The 21280-nt window shown below is 35.0% G+C and overlaps 5 protein-coding genes across 8 annotated transcripts in view; 2 read left to right on the top strand and 3 right to left on the bottom strand.

The window, feature by feature from the left end:
* Nucleotides 1-486: 486 nt before the first annotated feature.
* LOC148995829 (leukotriene B4 receptor 1) lies at nucleotides 487-1305 on the bottom strand. The gene has a single exon (XM_089119144.1). The coding sequence runs from the start codon at nucleotides 1303-1305 to the stop codon at nucleotides 703-705; it is 603 nt and encodes a 200-aa protein (XP_088975270.1). The 3' UTR covers nucleotides 487-702.
* A 2218-nt stretch (nucleotides 1306-3523) lies between these two features.
* On the bottom strand, nucleotides 3524-4731 carry LOC120495273 (uncharacterized). Its single transcript, XM_039694764.2, has 5 exons — nucleotides 4625-4731; nucleotides 4225-4545; nucleotides 4002-4148; nucleotides 3825-3928; nucleotides 3524-3683 (listed from the first exon to the last, which is right to left on the bottom strand). Exons 1-5 carry the CDS (start codon nucleotides 4671-4673, stop codon nucleotides 3585-3587), a joined length of 720 nt encoding a protein of 239 aa, XP_039550698.2. The 5' UTR covers nucleotides 4674-4731; the 3' UTR covers nucleotides 3524-3584.
* A 3732-nt stretch (nucleotides 4732-8463) lies between these two features.
* Nucleotides 8464-10868, top strand: LOC148995830 (uncharacterized). Its single transcript, XM_089117213.1, has 4 exons — nucleotides 8464-8697; nucleotides 9816-9856; nucleotides 9941-10276; nucleotides 10384-10868. The coding sequence occupies exons 1-4, from the start codon at nucleotides 8687-8689 to the stop codon at nucleotides 10482-10484; spliced, it is 489 nt and encodes a 162-aa protein (XP_088973339.1). The 5' UTR covers nucleotides 8464-8686; the 3' UTR covers nucleotides 10485-10868.
* Nucleotides 10869-11433: 565 nt separating this feature from the next.
* LOC120495277 (HERV-H LTR-associating protein 2) lies at nucleotides 11434-17132 on the bottom strand. Of its 2 annotated transcripts, XM_039694769.2 has the most exons (4): nucleotides 16986-17132; nucleotides 16108-16148; nucleotides 15688-16008; nucleotides 11434-12564 (listed from the first exon to the last, which is right to left on the bottom strand). In XM_039694769.2, the coding sequence occupies exons 1-4, from the start codon at nucleotides 16994-16996 to the stop codon at nucleotides 12425-12427; spliced, it is 513 nt and encodes a 170-aa protein (XP_039550703.2). In that variant the 5' UTR covers nucleotides 16997-17132; the 3' UTR covers nucleotides 11434-12424. The 2 variants fall into 2 exon arrangements, with proteins under 2 accessions (XP_039550703.2, XP_039550702.2); XM_039694768.2 differs by lacking the exon at nucleotides 16986-17132 and having other exon boundaries at nucleotides 16108-16979.
* Nucleotides 17133-17753: 621 nt separating this feature from the next.
* The window catches only part of senp7b (SUMO specific peptidase 7b), a 30061-nt gene continuing 26534 nt past the window's right edge, over nucleotides 17754-21280 (top strand). For 2 of the 3 annotated variants that reach the window (XM_039694765.2, XM_039694767.2), the window contains exons 1-5: nucleotides 17786-17965; nucleotides 19562-19666; nucleotides 19801-19901; nucleotides 20142-20402; nucleotides 20507-20595. In XM_039694765.2, the coding sequence (XP_039550699.2) occupies nucleotides 17924-17965; nucleotides 19562-19666; nucleotides 19801-19901; nucleotides 20142-20402; nucleotides 20507-20595 (598 nt within the window). In that variant the 5' untranslated portion in view covers nucleotides 17786-17923. Of the gene's footprint in view, nucleotides 17966-19561; nucleotides 19667-19800; nucleotides 19902-20141; nucleotides 20403-20506; nucleotides 20596-21280 lie in introns of all 3 variants that reach the window. The other variant, XM_039694766.2, reaches the window with a different exon arrangement.

Consider the following 21280-nt stretch of genomic DNA (forward strand, 5'->3'; position numbering starts at 1 on the left):
TCGACCCTTCAAAGACTCGGTCTTGACTCGGACTCGACTGTTTTTGAAAACCAACGACTCGGTCTCGACTCGGACTCGACCCTTCAAAGACTCTGTCTTGACTCGGACTCGACTGTATTTGAAAACCAACGGACTCAGTCTCGACTCAGACTCGACCCTTCAAAGACTCGGTCTTGACTCGGACTCGACTTTATTTGAAAACCAACGGACTCGTCTCAACTCGGACTCGACCCTTCAAAGACTCGTACTCGACTGTATATGAAAACCAACAGACTCGGTTTCGACCCTTCAAAGACTCAGTCTTGACTCGGACTGGACTGTATTTGAAAACCAACGGACTCAGTCTCGACTCGGACTCGACCCTTCAAAGACTCGTACTCGACTGTATATGAAAACCAACAGACTCGTCTCGACTCGGACTCGACCCTTCAAAGACTCGTACTCGACTGTATATGAAAACCAACAGACTCGTCTCGACTCGGACTCGACCCTTCAAAGACTCGGCCTTGACTCGGACTCGACTGTATTTGAAAACCAACGGACTCTGTCTTGATTCGGACTCGACCCTTCAAAGACTCGGTCTTGACTTGGACTCGGCATAGGTGATCTCGTCCCCATCACTCATTACTCCTTTTATAGTTACATGCTAATGTGTACCGACAGTTACTGTGATTTTAAATTTTTGCTATTTACTATTTATTATTAATCATTGAAAAAAATCAGGCAATTGTAACTTACATCTCGTGGCTGTGAATGTTTACAAGCACATGCTACAATATTTGGCTCTTGCTCACTCCTGAAAGTGGTCCAGAAAACCGAATTAGGTACTGACATACAGAGAGCAAGAATCCAAAGTGCCACCAACACCCGAATGATCACCCTCCGGTCTGACAGGACACCAGCATGTTTCTTCCACACGACAGTCACCATCCTGTACAGACTCATCAGCGTTATCAAAAATATTGAAGCGTACATGTTGGCACTGCAGAGGTACAACAGAATCTTGCAAAGTGGAAGGGTAAAAATCCAGGTGTGTTTTACAAAATAAACAATGAAAAAGGGTATTAAAAGCATCACAAATCCATCCGCGCAGGCCATGTTTAGAATCAGGAGGGTGGTGATGGAACGGTGGCGGGTTCGAGTCAGGATGCTCCAGATGATCAATAGGTTTCCAGAGATGCCAATCGGTAAGAAAAGGCACAGAATCAGAGCCCCTGTGATCCTTCCAGCAGCAGTACTCATGTCTATGTCAGTAACATTGTTCTTTTCAGAGTTGGTGGTGTTGAAGAGAAGGCGGATTGACATGTTATGAGATGGACTGCAAGAGGAGCGAGGTACCTTGGAGAACAACTCTCAGAAGAGTGACTCCCGACTTCAAAATTGCACTTGCAGTAACATCAATAGATGCCAAACTATGTATTGTGCATTAGTGCAGGTAGACATTGATAGCTTTCCAGATGGACTACCAAAGCAAATTTTATCAAAGTGCATAGACTGCTTAATGTGATCGTTATCTGAACTTGTTTCCTGTTCGACTACATGCCATGTCATAGCAAACAAATTCAGTGCCATCTGTTAAAGATCCCCTGACCAGTTACACAGACAGCAAACAAGCGATTTTTTTACTACATACACTATTATAGAAAATGTTGAAAAATTGCATTTTAGGAGTACACCAGCTTATCACTGGGGTGGTAAGCTCAAGGGAACACCTTTGAACCTTATCCTTCCGTAAAGGGTGCACATTCTCCGTCTACACTGGATGTGACTGTTGTCACGTCACGCTGCCACAGCTTGGGGCTGTCTACACTAAATGTGACAAAGCGACCATTGCAGATTTATTTGTCCTTTGTGCCAGTGCGAACACTTTTGGAGGGCATCAGAAAGAGAACATGGCATCAGTTTACTGTCGCCCCACGCAACATCCAGTGTAGACAGCATCACACATTATAATGGGTTCTATGTCTTTAGTTGCGCTGAACAAAATGTTAAAATTGAAGTTTCTGTAACTCAAATATTAGAGCATGGTGCTAGCAACACCAAGCCATGACCCCTGCTCAAATGCCCAGGGAATACTACCACCCATTCTCCAAACTGCAGGACCTTTGTAGGGTCGTAGGGATTATACAGTAATGTAATGTTAAGTCAACGCCATCCATAAACACGCTGAAAAGCGATTATGCGTGTTAAAGGGATACTCCACTTTTTTTTGGAAACAGGCTCATTTTACAACTCCCCCAGAGTTAAACAGTTGAGTTTTACTGTTTTCGAATGTATTCAGACGATTTTCTGATATTTAGAAGAATATCAGTAACCAGACAGTTTCTGCTCTCATTGACTTCCATAGTATTTTTTTCCTACTATAAAAGTCAATGAGACCAGAAACTGTCTGGTTACTGATATTCTTCTAAATATCAGAAAATCGGCTGAATGGATTCGAAAATGATAAAACTCAACTGTTTAACTCTAGGGGAGTTGTAAAATGAGCCTATTTCCAAAAAAAGTGGAGTATCCCTTTAATAGCACGCCAAAAATGGAGATATGAATTGGCGTTTCATATACGCCATTTCATGAGATCAGCCTGTTCAGGGACACGTGTCTCGCAGTGGATTTAAACTAAGGTCTCTCACACCAAAGGCATGTGTCGTATCCACTGCACCATCACCACCCCAAGCAATAATGGGTTGAACAGGTTGAAGCAAATGATAATAAAATTTTTATTTTTGGGTGAACTAACGCTTTAAACGTTGAAAGAGATTTAACTTAATGTTCATATATATATGTAACCTGTAAGGTGGTAGCATGTTTACTTGACTCTTGGTATATAAAATGGCCAAAATGTGGTTAGAGTTCTGACTTCCTGTAAGTGCTGTGGGTTTGTCGTGTGAAGGACAGCAAGGGTCTTGCAGCTTTCTTGTGTTTTTACACGTCACTAAACATTTCACATGCTTTGAAAAATGGAATAAATATCATTATATGTTGTGGATAATTATGTTGGACATTTCAGAGTGTTTGCTTGTTTGTATACACATCACTTGTATACTTTTATACACACTTTGCTTCACTAAGATGAATTTAATACAGTTGTTCAACATGACGTTTATTGCATCTCACTAAAGATAATATACATTAAATCTGTACACGCAAAACTTTTGCTTGTCTTAGCAGAAGTGTGAAGCAGTGTGGTTTAGCTCAAATAATCTTCAGTTCCTCCGAGTTGGTCACTTGACAATAAATGACACATGTGATCTCATGGTTTTCTAGACAGGTGGTTTACCCTTAAGCAGAGTTCTCATTTGCTTTAGACATATCGCCATCATGATTTTTGTAAGCTCCAGTGGAAAAAGGATGGTAGTACAGTGGAAAAAATGACTGAGTTTGTCTGAACTCTGAGGCCAACCACACTGCCTACGTTTGTTCTGCAGAGAGGAGTTTGTCTAGCCATCGTCTAGTTGGTGGATGTTTTCGATTTTCATAAAAAACAAGGAAGAGCTCCCTTTTTATATATCTTTTTATTCATTATACAGGTAAGCATATGCCATGAATTTTTATATTTAAAACAAAGGTGACCTGCTGATATAAGGTCAGGTACAATTTTGTCTTTTTATTATTTGGGCTGGAGCAGAAAAGCACCGGTTCTGTTCAAAATCTTCACATATTGAGGAAAAGACCACCTCAGTATACTGAAAGAGCAACAAGGCACCAGTATTAGCAGTTATAAATGTGTGTGTTTCATCTATTTTATGATCCAAACAGTGATAAAGAATAAAATAAACAAAAAGTATATAAATGTACATGGAAAAAGATGGTTTCGCATAATTTACCACTGTCTTTGTCTCTTGAAGTTGTTCAAAAGGCATGGAATGAGTCCGTTGTAAATCCGCCTCTTGATGTTTTACATTTTTTCCAAAGTAGCAACATACATTAGCTACAAGAGAATTATGGTCATATTTTAGCAATAGATTCAATCAAATGTAATTCAATTAATGGAATGAACTCACCAATGACGACAATGACCAGAAGACCATGCATCAGGCCAGATATGAGGATAATAATTCCCCATGGTCTTTGGATCTGCTCAGTATAATTCACTACAGTGTGATTGTGCTCAACTGTGTTGTTCTGGCACTCAATTAATTGAGTTGGTTCTGTAAAAAATAGCCTTCCATTTAAATAACCAAAGCACTGAACATCCATATGTTCTGATCACGGAAGCTCACTCACCAATGATGTGTAGTTTGGTGCCGTTGCTGAACTTTGGAGGTGCTTCAGTGGTCATGCAGTAATAAATGCCTAACTCATCAACAGTGACATTTTTTATGAATAGAGAATATTTAGGTTGCACTGTGTATTTGGGTCTGAATCCTATATCGTAGTAAAAAGGTGTTGGAGAAGTTGAAAATATCCGTAATATCACAACTGGGCGATTTGGTGGCTTTAGCACCATCCAATAAATCTCTTTTTCACCAAGATCACAGTTTATAGTCACATTTTGTCCCAGTTTTATAAGTTCTGTTTCTACAGCTTGACACCATACTAGCAGACCTGTTAGATCAAAATAAAATCAAATAAATGTTGATCAAGTATAATAAATATATCAAGATATACAATAAATTGCACTTACAAATAAGATGCTGTATGATCTTTGCGTCGGTTCCACAACTAAAACGCATTACCTGATGAAATAGTGTTGCTTTCACAAAGGCTTTAGGTTGGAACTGAACTTTTCGAGCTTTGAAACCAACAGAGGGTGGGAAGTCATTTTATATGGGCGGAAGTCACACAGAGGCCACATTCAACATAGTCTATCTATACTTGTTTAACACCTCACGTAAGTGACATTGATTACAGAACAGAACAAAAGCTCTTGTCAACTATTGCCTGAAGCTTGATCTAAACATTAATATTGATGTGCAAACCAAAAATAAAAGACCACTGACCCAAGACCTCAATAAATAGGATATCTAAATGAAATCAAATTAAATTAGACATATTCTGATTTTGATTACCATTTATCTTGAAAAGTAGGCTACACTGATATTGTGCAGTACACTGCTGTAGACAAACCAATGGAAGTGGTGACTTTATAATGTGGCATTTCCATTTTATTTTACCACAGGAACTGAACTTGGCACACTTCTCTTTAGACACCAACTTTCACTAACGTGACGTATGGATGTTATGAGTTGCGTTATGATTGGTAAGTGAAATCAATTGACTCAAAAATATTAAACCACATGCAAGTTCCTAATTTTTTATTTTGATTTTTTTTCCACACGGCCTCACGCCGGAGATCCGGCACGGTGCCGGAATGCTTTAAGCCCTGAGTCCAGGTAAAGGTCAGTGAAAGTGTAACGGTTATCAGCTTGGAGTGCCCCTGAGAGCCACCTGAGGGCACTCCATATCAGACTATCATTGTTCACTCACAACTACATTTCCCATAATTCACTGCCCAGACTCATCATCCCTGATTATCACATTCACCTGTCTCATTATATTGTTTAGTTCACCCCATATTTAAGCCTGATTCACCTCATCATTCCCTGTGGCGTCTTGTACGTTATTCTACTGCATTTATGAGCGTTTCCTTTGTTTTTTGTTTCTTTATTCCTGGTTTTAGATTTCTGCTCGTGTCCTGGTTTTCCCGTTCCTGCCTCACCCTCTGGATTTGTCTGTTTGTTTGGATTGCCTGCCTTTGTTTGACCTTTGCCTTGATTCTGATCATAATTTGGATTAACTTTAATAAACTGCATTTGGATCCTCAACTTTCCTGTCTTTGAGCAGTTCATAACAGAAAGTGATTTTGTGACTCTTTGGCACCACAAGGTGTCGTTCAGTGGCAGAACACAAGCTTTTGGAGGACACATAGATCTGAAGCAGGAGTTTAGGTCTTGCTGCAGCATCTGGAAGAGCTGGCAAGAGAGCACTACAATAGTCCAGTCTGGATAGAAAAATAGCATAATATAGGCTACAGTATAAAACAAACTATTCTTTGCTACTTTTAGGGCAATCATATGGAATCAGAAGACTCGTCCATTACAATTTATTTAAGTTACTTCATCCCATGTGTGGATGGCAAGAGTTTTTTTTACCCTTTACGCAAGTTTACTGTAAATGTTCGTTTCTTAACCCTTTTATGCATAGAGGTCACTAGTGGACAGCTATTATCTGTGGACCTAGGTGCATCATCCTATGCATTGCAACCAAGTTGCAAGCCGTAGTCTGGGTTTTCCCAGGCTTGCCCATTTCTTCTATCAGACTCCCGAAAGGGGAAAAAAATATTGCAGCATCAAGCAATATCTAATGAGTCATATCACATTTACATTTTCCAAGTATTGATTTTAGATTGGGAGAAAATTCTGATTAATCGTCTGTCCACTATAGAGGACCTCATGCATAAAAGGCTACATTTCAGCTACAATTCATACTTATACTGAGTGCTGTTTTTGAAAATAACCAGCATTTTGTGACTGTAAATAAATTTGTGTTATTAGAATGTAAGTTTCATTGACATCCAAAAAAGTCATGTAATTGCATAATGTATGTGACCTGTAATGCATTTCTATATCTAATCTAATTATGTAATGCACATTAGGCCTACTTGTAATGCATTTCTTTAGGCTACTTGTTAGATCAAAAAGTAATCTGATTACGTAATGCAGGTTTCTTTTAATGCTTTTCTTTACTCGTAATATCAAAACATAATCTGATTACATAATGCAAATTACTTGTAATTAATTACTTGATTTGTTAAAAAAAAATCAATTAATTCTTGTTTTTCATGCCCTAATAGCACTAAACACACACTGACTGCAGGTTATTATAATTTATGCATAAAAGGGTTGTTAAACAAATAATTGCTCTACAGGTGCAACAGCAAAAATGACTGTCCACTGGTCCAGGTGTGTTTACTTTGTGCATTGTGTGTGTGTGTGTGTGTGTGTGTGTGTGTTCACTACTCCTAATCTGTATGCAAATGGATGGGTATAATGGGATATGAATATAAGCTAAACGCTATTTTAAAAAGGGGAGGAGCTGTCTGACTGTTTCAGTGGAAATGACCTCAACACATTGAATAATGCTGTGCATTTCAAGGCAGTGGGCCTTTAAACATTTCAAAACAGTATGATGGTTTGGTTTGATGAAATCACAAATTTGCCATTCTAAACTTTTGGATTTCCATGTTTTGCATTTCCCTTTGTCTTTGTCATTTCCATAGTTTGCATTTCCCTATGTCTTTGTGTCAATAAACTTTTCTTTACATTTCATGTCATGTTAAAGCAGTATTTAATTTGAGATTCAAGCTTTGACTTATTCTGAGCTTTCTTATCAAGGAAGTCTTAGAGTTTTTGTGTTTGATCCTTTCCTAAAGGCCTATTGCACACATTGCTTTAAAGCTTATTCTTCAAATAAAGGTCCCTCTTTCATATTCGTCCAGGCATTTCAGCTGAACTGTTTTTATTCGGGTCATATTTTATTAAAACAACACCAATGACAAGATCACACAGTCTCCCAAGTACTTGTCATTTTAAAATATAAACTGGTATGGCTTGTCGTTCCTGTAATATAGTTAAAATTAGTTTTCATCGGGTGGATTCTGCTCCTCCCATCACGACTATAAGCTCTTTATTTCCTCATCACCTGTATAGACTACAGACTCTGGAGAGACCAGGCATCTCTTTAACAGAGAGAAGATGAGAAAAAAGGCAGGTCACTGTCAAACTAATCTTTTTAGATTGTGGCAAAGGCAAATGTTAATTACCGTAAGGTAAGTCACGTCTCATCTACTTTCATTGTCTTGGCAGAGAGTAGCAACTCATTTATTTAGATTTATTCTGTATTTATCTGGAGATTATACATTTTTAAAGGGCAAATTCATACTGAAAAAATAAAAAATAATAATAGTGAGTTCTAATGTATATATTTTTACATTCTCTTTACTATTTTTAAACCTTTGCAGGTCACTATGAGGAACTTGATGAACAAGACACTCCCAAAATGGATTCTTACAAATTGAATTCCTGTGATGCTTTTCTTTTAACTGAAAGACAAGGCGCAAAGAAAGAATGTGGCATTTCAAGGCAAGATTTCGTATGAGGAAAAGAACTACATGAAACTGTAGTTTTAATATTTTCCCCTCAAAGTCAACTCAAGAATCAAGAAGGATTTATTCCATCTTCAGGAAGCAAGCACTTTTCTTCATCTAAGGTGTGTCTTGTATTATATTTGCGCAGTCTTATTCAGTAATAGTACCTGTCCTAAAACTATAGCCATGAAAAACTAACCAGGTAAGACTTTTTGTTTATAAATAAATAAATACATTCTGAGTAGTCAAATTCGTAACCTCTTGGGTTCAAATACGGTTTGGGGAGCATTGCGCACATGATAAGGGAACATCCTAAAAACAATACAAAAATTAAAAAAAAAATAAAATAAACAATAGGGTATTAATGGTAAATCAAATATATTTCTAGCTAGTCCAAAAATATAAAATTAGCCGATACTTTTATGTTAAGTCACCGGAAACCGCCACATTGCATATACGCATGCGGATCCGCCATGACACATTCACTGGCACGTTGGCCATCGCACGTGGCTCTGTAGCTCTGAAAGTTGCTTTAATTTAGCATTAGATTTACATTTTTATACATTTTTTTGGCCGATTACAATATAAAACCAAAAAACCATGAAACACAGGTATGTTTTAGTGAATTTTGAGATGTTTGAAATGCAATGTTTTTAAAAATATAAATTTTTGACCATAAATAGCATTTTATATTTAAATTATATTCATTACAGATACATATGAGATTAATATATTAAGTGCAAGATAGTTACATGAGTTTTTGGAAAGTAGTTCAGGTTTGATGTGGTTGTTCGGTCTCTAGCGTAACGTTAGGCCAGAGACAGATCGGCATAATTAGCAGTGTGGATCAAATAAATTGCTACTTGTACTATACTTTTACTAATTCATTCTAATTAGTAGATTTTAAGTAAAAAGCTCAAATTGGGTCTTTCACTTGCTTTATTCAAACTACAGTGCTAGACAAGTGTTGTGGAAATATTAATCATTAGTGAAGATTAGGTTGTCCGAGCCATGCGTTTCCATTGAACCTATTCCATGAGTAAAATATAATTTCTACGTGGTTGTGGGTGATGTTTTAGGAACATATGGGGCAGGACCTCTGACCGGGACGTCCAGTTTTGGCCAGTTTATTTCAGCACCAGTTTGTGTCGGATACTCCACTTTTGGAGCTCCCCCGAGTTACTGTCTGGTTACTGATATTCTTCTAAATATGAGAACATCGGCTGAATGGATTTTGAATGGATCTGAATGGATTTTTACAACTCTGGGGGAGTTGTAAAATGAGCCTATTTCCAAAAAGAGTGGAGTATCCATTTAAGTAGAGACTAAACAGCAGTAAGGGCCTTATCTTGGTGGGTGAAAGGTACAGTGGGTGAAGAGGAACCTCATGTCTCCATGAAGGTGTCTCGCTCACTCCACATTTGACTCTGAGTGTCTCTTACGCAGTGATGATGTTTGACAGGATTTTTTTTTTTTTTTGCCACAACACAAGCTATGCTGTTAATCCACATTTGTTGCTGTAAAGAAAAGAGGTTGATGTTGATCAATCTTTGATCAAAACACAAAGAGATATATAGCTTTTAGTCACAGAAGAGTGTTACTGAATGTAGAGATGGAGAGCAATGATTGTGAATATTGGAGAGAAGGTGTGTGAGAAGATATTTCTCAAATGTAAAGGCAAAAGTAAGTTGGCACGCTGTTGATATGTTTTTATCCTCTGTTTCTACAGTTGGTCCATCATTATCTCAGTGTTTCTGCTGTATATCACAGGTGAGAGAATAGACATTTGAAATGAACCTGCATGTCACATGCAGAAGCCAAACAGTGTGTTTGCTTTTTTTTTTTTTTTTTTAGGTTCCTTCTCTTCTTCAGAGATCACAGTTTCAGGTTTTATTGGAGACTCGGTTATCTTGCCATGTTCTATCCCTGAAAGTGAGCTTCAAGGTGCTGCTGTACACTGGAGAGACGATCAAGGCAACAAAGTGTTTGACATATTTGTCATCACAACAGCTAAAGACCAAGATGAAAAGTACAAGAACAGAGTTAAAACATTCCCTGATGAGCAAAAGAAAGGCAATGTCTCCATCAGATTTACCAGTCTTCAAAAAACTGATGAAGGGATGACGTTCATCTGTATCGTCACAAGTAAACAATATCAAAATGAAACACACATAAAGGTTCATGTCAAAGGTGTGTATAATCTAAAGAGTTTCATTGGAAAAACTGAAATTCTGAATTAAGTTATTGACTGGTAAAGCTAATGTCACACACTTTAACGCTGTTGTTTTGTCTCACAGATAAACCAGAAGGAAGTGGGAACCGTGGAGGACTACATGGAGAACTGACATTAATTTTGTCTTTGTTTATCAGTTTTTCCTCCTTGTATTTGTGCGTGTAGAGTTCAGATTAGAGTTCAATCAGCATGTTGAAAATAGTTCATCTGAGTTACTCTATTCAGTACATTTTCAAGTATCTGCACATTAAGTATTGTTGTCACCCTGAATACCTTTTTACATCCATTCCAGAAAGTAACATGGTCCTCTGTATTTTAACCTGATTCTGATCAGAACTGAACTGATAGTGTTAAAGGTGAATGAAGTAAATGTTAAAGGCACTGCCTTCTCTCGTGACTCCCTCTACATGTATAAGCAAGGAAAGGAACCTAAATTACTTGACATATATCATAATACTGATTTCATTTTATCAAGCACAACTTGCCGTTCATCAATGTTTGTTGTCATTGTCATTTCTGTCAGTGTGTGAAAATAAAACCATATAATATTAACCCTATAATAAACTGGACAATCTTTATTGTATCGGTAAATTACATATTACGTATTTCCTTTGGGACCATTTGGGATGGAATTATAAGCAATATAGCAGTGTTTTAGCAGTGACGATATCATAAATGTAAACTATATATAATGCAAAAAATAAATAAACTTGTAAACCAAAAAAATAAAAAATAAATAGGGGTAATGCCTTTGAATTATAAACTTATCATGATGTTCTTTAAAATGATCAATTATGTACAATATTATGATTTCTGATTAAGGTGAATTAATTTTACATTGCAAATTCATTTAAAGTGACACTATGTTTTTCAAAAAATACCATATAGCACTATATCAAGTAGTGATACATGATCCATACATATATAGAAGGTGCACCAAGATACGAGTAGTAGTTTTCTACAAATACATTAAAACGTATAAAACCATGTCAGTGGCTTAGAAAAAAATATAAGATCAGCCGCCATACTGTATCGCCTATTATTGGACCATTTCTGTAGTGAACATGCAGACTGATGGAGGATGATACTGCAAGTGGAAGAAGAAACGATGACATAAGGAGGATGGCTCGTTTATTTCTGAACACAAGACATTCAAGAGTTACAGAACTGATACACTAAATAAACGGAGGTTTCACATGGTACCATCAAAACATGTGCCTAATATTGTGACATCACCTATTTCAGATCAACCCTCCTCTTAGTGGAATGGAAAACACAACAAACTAATTGGTCTCTTTACATGTCATTAAGACGGCCTCTTCTGATAAAACTGTCAGTTCTTGGTCCCACCTTTAGTTTTAATGGAAATAGTAGTCACAATGCAGTTAATTTAGTCAAAACTAGTAAAAAAAAACAAAAACAACACCAACAGAAGATACCAGAACTCATTCACTTGCACTTATTGCAGGCAGCACTGCTTATGTTTTGACAGGTTTACAGAACAACTTTTTGAATAAGTTAAATAAATTATATACATCAAATCAATTAAATAGGTGGAATGAATTAGCTTATTTTAAAATAAATAAATAAATAAATAAATAAAGCAACAAAATTGATATAAACAGTAGTAGTTCAAAAGTAGTACAATCTTTAAATAATTTAGTAAACTCATATCGCACAACAAAAGCACTGCATCACATCAAAATTTCTAAATTATTGAAGAACGGAAACGATAGACCTCGTCAGGTTAGATGCCATGTTTTGATTTATGTGAATGAACAAGTGTTAATTATTGCTAAACATTTATTGGTTTTGTCCACTGGAAATATTCCCTGAAAGCCACATTTCTAGCTGAATGGCAGATCTAAAGTGCAGTCCAGTGAACAGACTGTGTTTATAGCATCTGCCCAGAGTAAGATCTGTAACATGTCGGATATGTCGCGTGTGCGTCTAAATGTTAACAAAATTGCATCTTGATGAACTGCTGAACATAAAAATGTAATTTTGTGGTTCTTACTCTGGTCCAGCAGGAAACAGGTTTCGTTTCCAGGTTTGACTATAGTCATATATTGCAAAGTAAAAGCTCAGCTTAGCAAGCACACTGCTTAACTACCCATAATCACCACACACAACCAGAGCAGAATAGTCGCAGCAAAGAGAGGATTCAACAGAGAGACAAGCCTCTCCGCTTTGGATTCAATGCCACGGTTAAAGCCAGGCTTCTCTTGGATTCCCCTTGATTTTTCTAAAATACAAAAAACAATGAAAAAACAATGAAAAAACAGTAGCATGTAGGCTAGTACTGACTCATTAGTGAATGCACTAAAACCCCAGAGGAGAAGTGTGTAAAGTCTGTGCTGAAAGCAACAACACCAAACGAAAGTGATCATTTCCAAACAAAACAAAAATCCAAAAATTATCGGAAGGTACACAGACCATTTTGTTTGCCAAACAGGTTATTTTGCTTTAGAATTTATTTAGTCAGATTTGATATTTTGTTTTAGAAGCAGTTATTTTGTTTGTCAGACTGTTTTTTTTTTGATATTTTGTCAAATTTGTTTATTTTTTGTTATATTAATTTGTTTTTTAGTTTATAGTCTGTTATTTATTTATTTATTTTACATTTTGTTTGCCAAACTGTTTTTTTTTTTTGTTTTAGAAGTAGTTATTTTGTTTGTCAGACTGTTTTTGGTTTCGTTTGATTTTTCATCAAATTTGTTTATATTTTTTTTTGTTATATTAATTTATTTAGTTTATGGTCTGTTATTTATTTATTTTACATTTTGTTTGCCAAACTGGTTATTTTGTTTTAGAATTTATTTAGTCAGATTTGATATTTTGTTTTAGAAGTATTTAAGTTATTTTGTTTGTCAGAATGTTTTTTTTTGTTTGTTTGTTTGTTTTGTTTGATTTTTTTTTTTTTTGGTCAAATTTGCTTTTTTTGTTATTTTCATTTGTTATTTAGTTTATAGTCTGTTATTTATTTATTTATTTTCCATTTTATTTGCCAAACTGGTTATTTTGTTTTAGAATGTATTTTGTCAGATTTTATGTTTTGTTTTAGAAGTTGTTATTTTGTTCGTCAGAGTGTTTTTTTTTGTCAAATTGATTTTTTTGTTGTATTAATTTGTTATTTTGTTTATAGTCGGTTATTTACTTATTTATTTTATTTTTTTGCCAAACTGGTTATTTTGTTTTAGAATGTATTTTGTCAGATTTGATTTCTTTTAAAAGTAGTTACTTTGTTTGTCAGACTGTTTTTTGTTTTGTTAGATTTTTTGGTAACACTTTAGAATACTGTATCTTACTTACTGCATAACTAATAAGGAATTAATGAAGAACTAATAGGTAATTCTTTATTAACACTTAAGTCACTACTGTTAACTACTAAGGAAGATGTGTTAACTAATCAGTATGTAATATAATTTTATGATTGTGTTAAGTATCAGTTAGTTAATCAATAGCTAATGAATTCTGTCATACTTCCCGAAGAACTACTATTAATTATCTATTAATTAAGGTTCACGAAATATAACTATGAAGTAACTACTAATTAACACTCATACACAGTAGTCAGTTTGTCATTCTTCAGCACTAATAAGAAAAATAAGTGCAGACATTTACCTATAGGCTATGATCTGCAAATAAGCAAAAACATCTCATGTATATAACACCTTATTATTATACTTAGTTCTTATACATTTTAAACTTCTTTTGCACCATTCAAGTTCCGGCAATATGGCGGTAGCCACGTACACTGAGCCTGGGTTCTCCCAAGGTTTTTTTCTCCATTCCGTCACCTGATGGAGTTTTGGTTCCTTGCCACTGTTGCCTTTTTCACTTCTCTTCGCCTTTGTCGCAAGTAACTGTCGTGTATTTTACAAAGGTTTAGATGATTACGTTAATATATATATATATATAGGCTAATATTTTTTTATTTACAGTAAGTTTGATTTGAGTCAGAAGTATGTGGTAATTCTTTATTAATTACTAATGGGTTCCCTATATTGTCACTTTAGAATACTGTTCCAGGTTCTAAGTAATTCCTGAAGGACTATCTAATAATTATTTATTAATTACTAATAAGTTCCTTATATTTTTACTTTAGAAGACTGTTTCAGGTTATAAGTAGCCTAATTCCTAGATAATTAATTTGATAATTATTTATTAATTACTAATGGGTTCCCTGTATTTTCACTTTAGAATACTGTTCCAGGTTCTAAGTAATTCCTGAAGAACTATTTAAAAGTTAATTATTAATTACTAATAAGTTCCTTATATTTTCACTTTAGAAGACTGTTTCAGGTTATAAGTAGCCTAATTCCTAGATAATTATTTGATAATTCTTTATTAATTACTAATGGGTTCCCTATATTTTCACTTTAGAATACTGTTCCAGCTTCTAAGTAATTCCTGCAGAATTATTTGATACTTATTTATTAATTACTAATAATTTCTCTATATTTTCAGTTTCCCTCAGTCGTTGCCTCAAATACATGAATTTACTCAGTGGCATTCTATGCTGAGGAAAACAGACACACACAGTACTGTATATAAAATATACAAATAATCTGAGGTTAGTTTTGTATGACTGTTCAGTAGTTACTTCTTAGTTATTTTTCTTGAACCTTAATTAGTAGATAATTAATAGTAGTTCTTCAGGAGGTATGACAGAATTCATTAGTTATTGATTAACTAACTGATACTTAACACAATCATACAATTATATTACATACTGATTAGTTAACACATCTTCCTTAGTAGTTAACAGTAGTGAAGAAGTAGTTAATGAAGAATTACCTATTAGTTCGTCAATAATTCCTTATTAATTCTGCAGTAAGTAAGATACAGTATTCTAAAGTGTTACCGATTTTTTTTTGTCAAATTTGTTTATTTTTGTTGTTATTTTGTTTGTCAGACTGGTTATTTATTTATTTATTTTTTGTCAAATGTGTTATTTTTTATATTAGTTATTTATTTGGTTTTTAGATAATTTATCTGATAATTTTTTTTTAGAATGTACAATAGGCCTATAGTGTCAGACTGGTTATTTTGTTTGTCAAATCAGGTTTTTTTTTGTGGTTTTTTTTTTTTTGGTTTTTGTTTTTTTTTTCAAAATTGTTGTATTATTTGGTCTCAAACATGCGATGTTGAACTTCTCGGCCACAGTACACTTCCTCCTCACTAAACAGCTCATTTATGAGTGCCATCAAACCCCAGTGTTTACATTCAGGACATAAACAGCTCACTGTGCACTTGTCTTTTAGTCTGAACATTAAACATTTTATATTCACTACACTTCGCCACACTCACTGATGTTTAACATCAAGAATTTTAAGAGCTAATAATGCCAACCAACTCATCGCACCTTTGACTTGAAGCACTGTGCATATTTGAACAGAATTAAACTCAGGGAGGAAGCAGCAGAACGACCCTGCATCAATATTCTGAAGTTTCCTAAGTTTGAGGGAGAAGTTTCCTTTTGAATATTCTGCAGGAAAACTTTCGGTTCTGCTTTTGTAAACTGGCTCCTGCTCCTTAGTCGATGCTACGCCATCTTGTATGTCATAAACATTCTTGCTGTCCTCATATCTCCAGTATGCAGTAAATTTGGCAGGTTGCCTGGGAGAACGACACGGCAAAACTACAGAATCTCCGATAAAAACCTGAACGGTTTCCTGAACGGATGCTGAAACAAAAGCAGACAGACCATGAACATGTGAAAGACTGAAGTCAATGTTGACTTCCAAGCTGATTCAAATAAATATCTGCAATATTTTGTGCTTACCTTCATTTAAAACTAGTATAAAGAAACAGACGAGCAACACACTGCAAAAACAAATGCAAAAACAGTCATACAGAAACATTAAACTATGATAACTACTATTCCCAATATTAAAGATATGCCTCAGGGTACTAGTTATATCTTTTCCTGAGGGGAATAAGACTTCAACAACAGGTGTAACAGTGACACAGAGGTCAACAAAACGTCATTTATGGTGACAAAAGTGGATGATGAAACTTGCAGTTTATATTGACAGGCAGCGTCAAGTGTGAAGATAACGTCACAGTTTTTTTGTGCAATTCTGTGCCAGTTTGACATTTATATAGCCTACATTACACCAACGGGTGTATTTAGATCATTTAAAATCTTTTAAAACAGACAATTCTTGCATTATACAATACAATTGTTGCATTCATCAATATGAATTGATCTGTTATGCAACAGCAGGTGCCGGTTGACGTCACATATAATAATAATAATAATACAAACAAATATCAGCACGACATACAAAAAAAGTTATTTGATGAAGGCATACATTCGATAACATTTGATTTACTTTAATTCAGTTTTCACGAATTCCAGCTTGTTTATGTTTAATTAGCCTGGCAAGCTAGTTATTACAAATAACAGCTAATGTAACGTTACATTAACGTTGCATATCTGCGCAAACAGCCGATTTTTTAACGGAAATGACATTTCTCCGTTGCTGGGGATATTTAAGACACGTTATCATCGTTAATGTAGGAATATCTATAGCACCACGCATTCTGCTAGCAATCCTAGCAGAATAATAATCCTAACAAAGCGCCTCTGTTCTGAAGAAGGCCAGAGGATAAAGAGCTCTACTGCACAACAACGACGACAAAGTCAGCACAACGTACCTTTTGAGCATGATGTACAAATTTATAATAATGCAAATATATAGTTATTGGAGGAATTAAGCTGAAATTTCAGCTGAAATTTAACAGTGAAGCGTATCCATAACAAAGAGGGGAAATCCCGTTGCAGTTTTGATAACCATGCGCTAGATGGCGCTTTTGTACCCAACCAAATTTGTTGCTGTGCCAAATTATTTTACCAAATTGTGAACCAATTATTTCCAAATGAATTGTGCTAACGCACAAATTTACAGCATTGACATTATGTCTGCAAATAATTGGCTAATAATTTGGCAAAAAGTTTAACAGTCAAGATTAATTAAAATATAATAAAACTAAAGACTAAAACATGTCAGCTAATATACATTGTTATTCTATTTGTAGTAAATGTTTGATTTTTTTGTGTGTGTGATGCAGGCAGAAATGATGTGGTGATCTACTGACCATCACCAATTGCATTACTGTTAGCTTTGTGATTATCTTTTACTGTTATTTTCTCCCGACTAATGTGTTGTCCCTTTCACCTACTCACTTTTCATTGTGTTTTGGCTTTTTCAAGGAATTTGTCAATCATTTCATGAGGAACATGGGCTGTTGTTACCGGTGTTGTGAAATTGGGCTGTGTAAAACAGGAGTTATCGAATTTTGTTGAAATTCTTGATTTAATTTGCTATAATCTTCACATTTATTTGAATATTATTGTATTAGAAACAAGCGCTGAACAAATGATGCTTGGTTCTGTCCCTCCAGCTGAACACCAGATGGCGCAATAACGATTACGATTCTTTACCCGCCACATCTTTCAACTGCAGAAGAAGAAGAAGAAAAAAAAACAAAAAACGTCGGACATAAACAGAAAGAGGGATGCTCACTTCTTAGTGCACTTATTGATATTCTGCTGACCAGAATGATTTATCAGTGCCTTTACCCGTTCATAGCCCATGCCTGATATTTATCAAGCGAGTCTCAGACAGGTGTGTGCTGTAAGTATGGCATTTATGAACCTTATAGACCACTATCAGCTGTGCAACGTTAATATTTATGGCCCTGGAGTTGAACAGCCTTAAGGCTAAAAGCTTAAACTGTTTGTTATTAATCACGTTCATGATCTCTAGAGGTTCTAGACACTTATATTATCATAACTATTTCTATTATATAAGATTAGCTCGTGCGTGGTGTGTGTTATATTCGTATCTGTGTTTGATTAGTGACTGTACATATATATATATATATATATATATATATATATATATATATATATATATATATATATATATAAACAAACATCTAAACAGTCTTCAAAATATCAACCCAATATGAATGAGGGATTTAAGGACGTTTAAGGTTACTGGATTGTTCTGATATATTTCACAGGTTTGGTCACTGGTTTACATACAGATGAAGTACACTAGTCTAATTTCTAAATGAAGTACACAGATGAAGTACACCAGTCTAATTTCTAAATTAAAATCTGCATGAATAATAATTATGGAAGAAAGAAACGGTGATCACAAACCTGAGCTACTTGGAAAGACGAACTTAAAAAATTAAGGCTAGGCTACCAATATGACAATTAATATAATTACTATTATTATTTAGAACATTCAGTACCTTTTTAAAGATCAAACTGCATGTGTAAATTGTAGCAGAATATCTGTATATTTATATATATTTAAGAACTTATTTTATTCGTAAAACTTAAGTTTGTTTTTCTTTTCGAAAGTGATTCATTGTAATAATTGACTGTAATAGTCAATAATCGTGCATTATGTTAAACAATATCAAGTAATTTGAGTTCAGAGAAACACGTTTTTGGTTTAGTGTATAAAAAAACAGGGAAAATAAAATTAAAATATTTATTGAGAAATAGTCTTAAAAACATTTTTTTATATCTTCTTCCATGTTTCTCACTTATTTTCTAATACAGATATCATTTAATATTCTTAAATCCCGATACATTTACTTGAGATGTAAAATGAAGATACAAAGTCTTGTTTTCTGAGAAATATATTAAATGATTTCTGAATTTATGCTTAAATCAAATATTAATATCTGTCAGTGGGGTATGACTTTTTGTTTTAACCATATTGTCATATTGGTTTGTTCTTGTTTTAACCTTTAAGTCACTTCATTTTGATCAATTTCACTGAATTTGTTTCTCAAGTAAATGTACTTTGAATTATGAATCTTTAGACATTTGTACTGGAACAATTTGATATTTTTAATTTTTTTATTGCAGGCACACTAAAAGTTATGGCTATTCCCATATTCTAGTGGAATATTCAAGTGTAAAATTAATTAAAAACTAATGGAGATCTGTTGGAAGTTGTATTTTGTTAACTCATTGTGTGCTTCCTAGACGTTTGAATTTGAGAATTGTTCAATTTTTCTTTAAAAACTTCAATTTATTCCTTAAATGTTCTTAAAAAAGTCTTGCATTTTAAACCTCCAGAACCCCTGTTTTTACAAATAATACATCTGTTATAGTGGATAAAGTTGATTTCTCATGGTGTAAAATTGAACTGAGTTACAAATACATTATGACTTTAAAATCGTAACAATTATTGTATTTTTTGCAGATGGATGTCCAGTTCAGAATCCCCAAAAAGAAGCAGCCGTCAGATTCATGCAGTCTTGACATGCAGTCTCCACTGTCACGACTGCAGGACAGCAACACACACAAGGTGATGACAACATCATACACACTCATAAACAAATGTCCATATAATCAGCCAATACAAATTCCCCATTTACATTCTCATCTGAGAGAATAAAACTCCTAAAAGTCACTGCTCTTCAAACATTTCTCGTTCCACAGATGCAATGGGGTTCAACCACTCTTAATGGACGAAAGCTTCATAAATCCAGTTCTAATGGAAATATGCTGTCAAAAGACAGACAGAGGAGTGAATCGGTGAGGTAAGACTTCATATAGGCTAAACCATCACTAGATGGAGCTGTTTATTTACTTCTGCCATTTGCTGAGGACATCTGAGCCGAATTGAAACAATCCCTAACCCTATGTATTAAACCTACTGTAGTCAGACTTGCAGTACATTGCAACAAGGATATGAGCCACATTTAAAGAGCAAAATATCATTATCAATTGCATAACGGCTCATTTTATTTATATTTGTGTCCATTTTTGTTCTGTTTCAGACCCATCAGAACATCCCTCAGCAGTGAGAGACCGGATCTTTCACCTGACGCGCGGACGCCAGGCCGCGTCCCGCGCACCTGCTCAGATAACCTTCCCAAAGGAGCCACACGTGAACTGGTTACTTTTAAAATGAACAGAAAGCCAATAAAAATCAGCCCTCTTCGAGTTAACGGGACACCTAATAAGGTGTCCGAGACGACAGGGTTCAGACCCCGATGTCAAACTCCCACCACAGCGAGAGACTTCCCAGGAAATAGCAGGTGGGAATCTGAACTGTGGTGTGGGGGTTAGTGCACATGGTCCAGAGGAGAAGATATTGGGATGATTTAGTGGGTTTTATAACGTGTGTGTGTATGTGTTTCAGTTGGAGACCCAAACGAGCATCGGATACTCTTCTCAGCCATGACGAGAACCAGTCCGGGGTGTCTGAAAGCTCGTTCAAGATTCGTAGAGGTACATCCCTGGGTTATTTTAGGGTCACTAATATATTTTTGCAGTAGGTCACCCCAACACCCCCTTTTTAGTAATTTTTAGTCCTGTCAGATCGATGAATCGCGGTTAATCGCATCTAACATAAACGATTTTGTTTATGACACGTGCACACACACCCATAGTCGTATATAAATATAATATATATGGCATAATATTATGTAGAAGACAACTTTTATGTCATAAGCGAATCGATTTTACAGCACTTGTAAATTTTACTAAGCAACTCAAACTAAATGAAAATTAGAAATGCTGCTTTTGAAACTAACTGAAATATTAATATTACATTCATTTACCCGACAATGCCGTTTTGGGGGCCTGAAAAGTTTTGAAAACGTGTTTCAAATTGCACGTTTTTGAAAACGATACCATTACCCTCTCCATGTAAACTACAAAAATGTGTATTTGTGCACATGGTGATGTCATACACAGCTATTAGGTGTTCAGTCTATAGGTGTGTTTCTTTAAAAAGTGACATCGCCATCTACAAAATACAGCGTTTTTAGTCGTTTTCATGGATCCTTGTGAACAGACATTGTTTTAACAATGTTTTTGGACACAAAAAACCAGACAAAAGAAAAAAAAAATCAATTTTTAGTGCACAGTTGCCGTATAAACATACCCTTTATTAACGATAATAAGACAAGTG

Source organism: Pimephales promelas, chromosome 2, assembly GCF_988280905.1.
Source record: "Pimephales promelas chromosome 2, fPimPro1.hap1.1, whole genome shotgun sequence".
NCBI lineage: Eukaryota > Metazoa > Chordata > Actinopteri > Cypriniformes > Leuciscidae > Pimephales > Pimephales promelas.

Excerpts from the sequence above, each read along its gene's own strand:
- LOC148995829 (XM_089119144.1), bottom strand. The coding sequence starts at position 1,305 with ATGTCAATCCGCCTTCTCTTCAACACCACCAACTCTGAAAAGAACAAT.
- LOC120495273 (XM_039694764.2), bottom strand. The coding sequence starts at position 4,673 with ATGCGTTTTAGTTGTGGAACCGACGCAAAGATCATACAGCATCTTATT. Across the intron at positions 3,929-4,001 it reads TCTGGTCATTGTCGTCATTG|CTAATGTATGTTGCTACTTT; the intron begins GTGAGTTCATTC and ends ATTCTCTTGTAG. Across the intron at positions 3,684-3,824 it reads TTCAAGAGACAAAGACAGTG|TATACTGAGGTGGTCTTTTC; the intron begins GTAAATTATGCG and ends TTGCTCTTTCAG.
- LOC148995830 (XM_089117213.1), top strand. Across the intron at positions 9,857-9,940 it reads GTTTCTGCTGTATATCACAG|GTTCCTTCTCTTCTTCAGAG; the intron begins GTGAGAGAATAG and ends TTTTTTTTTTAG. Across the intron at positions 10,277-10,383 it reads CATAAAGGTTCATGTCAAAG|ATAAACCAGAAGGAAGTGGG; the intron begins GTGTGTATAATC and ends TTTGTCTCACAG.
- LOC120495277 (XM_039694768.2), bottom strand. The coding sequence starts at position 16,186 with ATGTTTCTGTATGACTGTTTTTGCATTTGTTTTTGCAGTGTGTTGCTC. Across the intron at positions 16,009-16,107 it reads TATACTAGTTTTAAATGAAG|CATCCGTTCAGGAAACCGTT; the intron begins GTAAGCACAAAA and ends CTTTTGTTTCAG. Across the intron at positions 12,565-15,687 it reads CACAGTGCTTCAAGTCAAAG|AAAAATCAAGGGGAATCCAA; the intron begins GTGCGATGAGTT and ends TTTGTATTTTAG.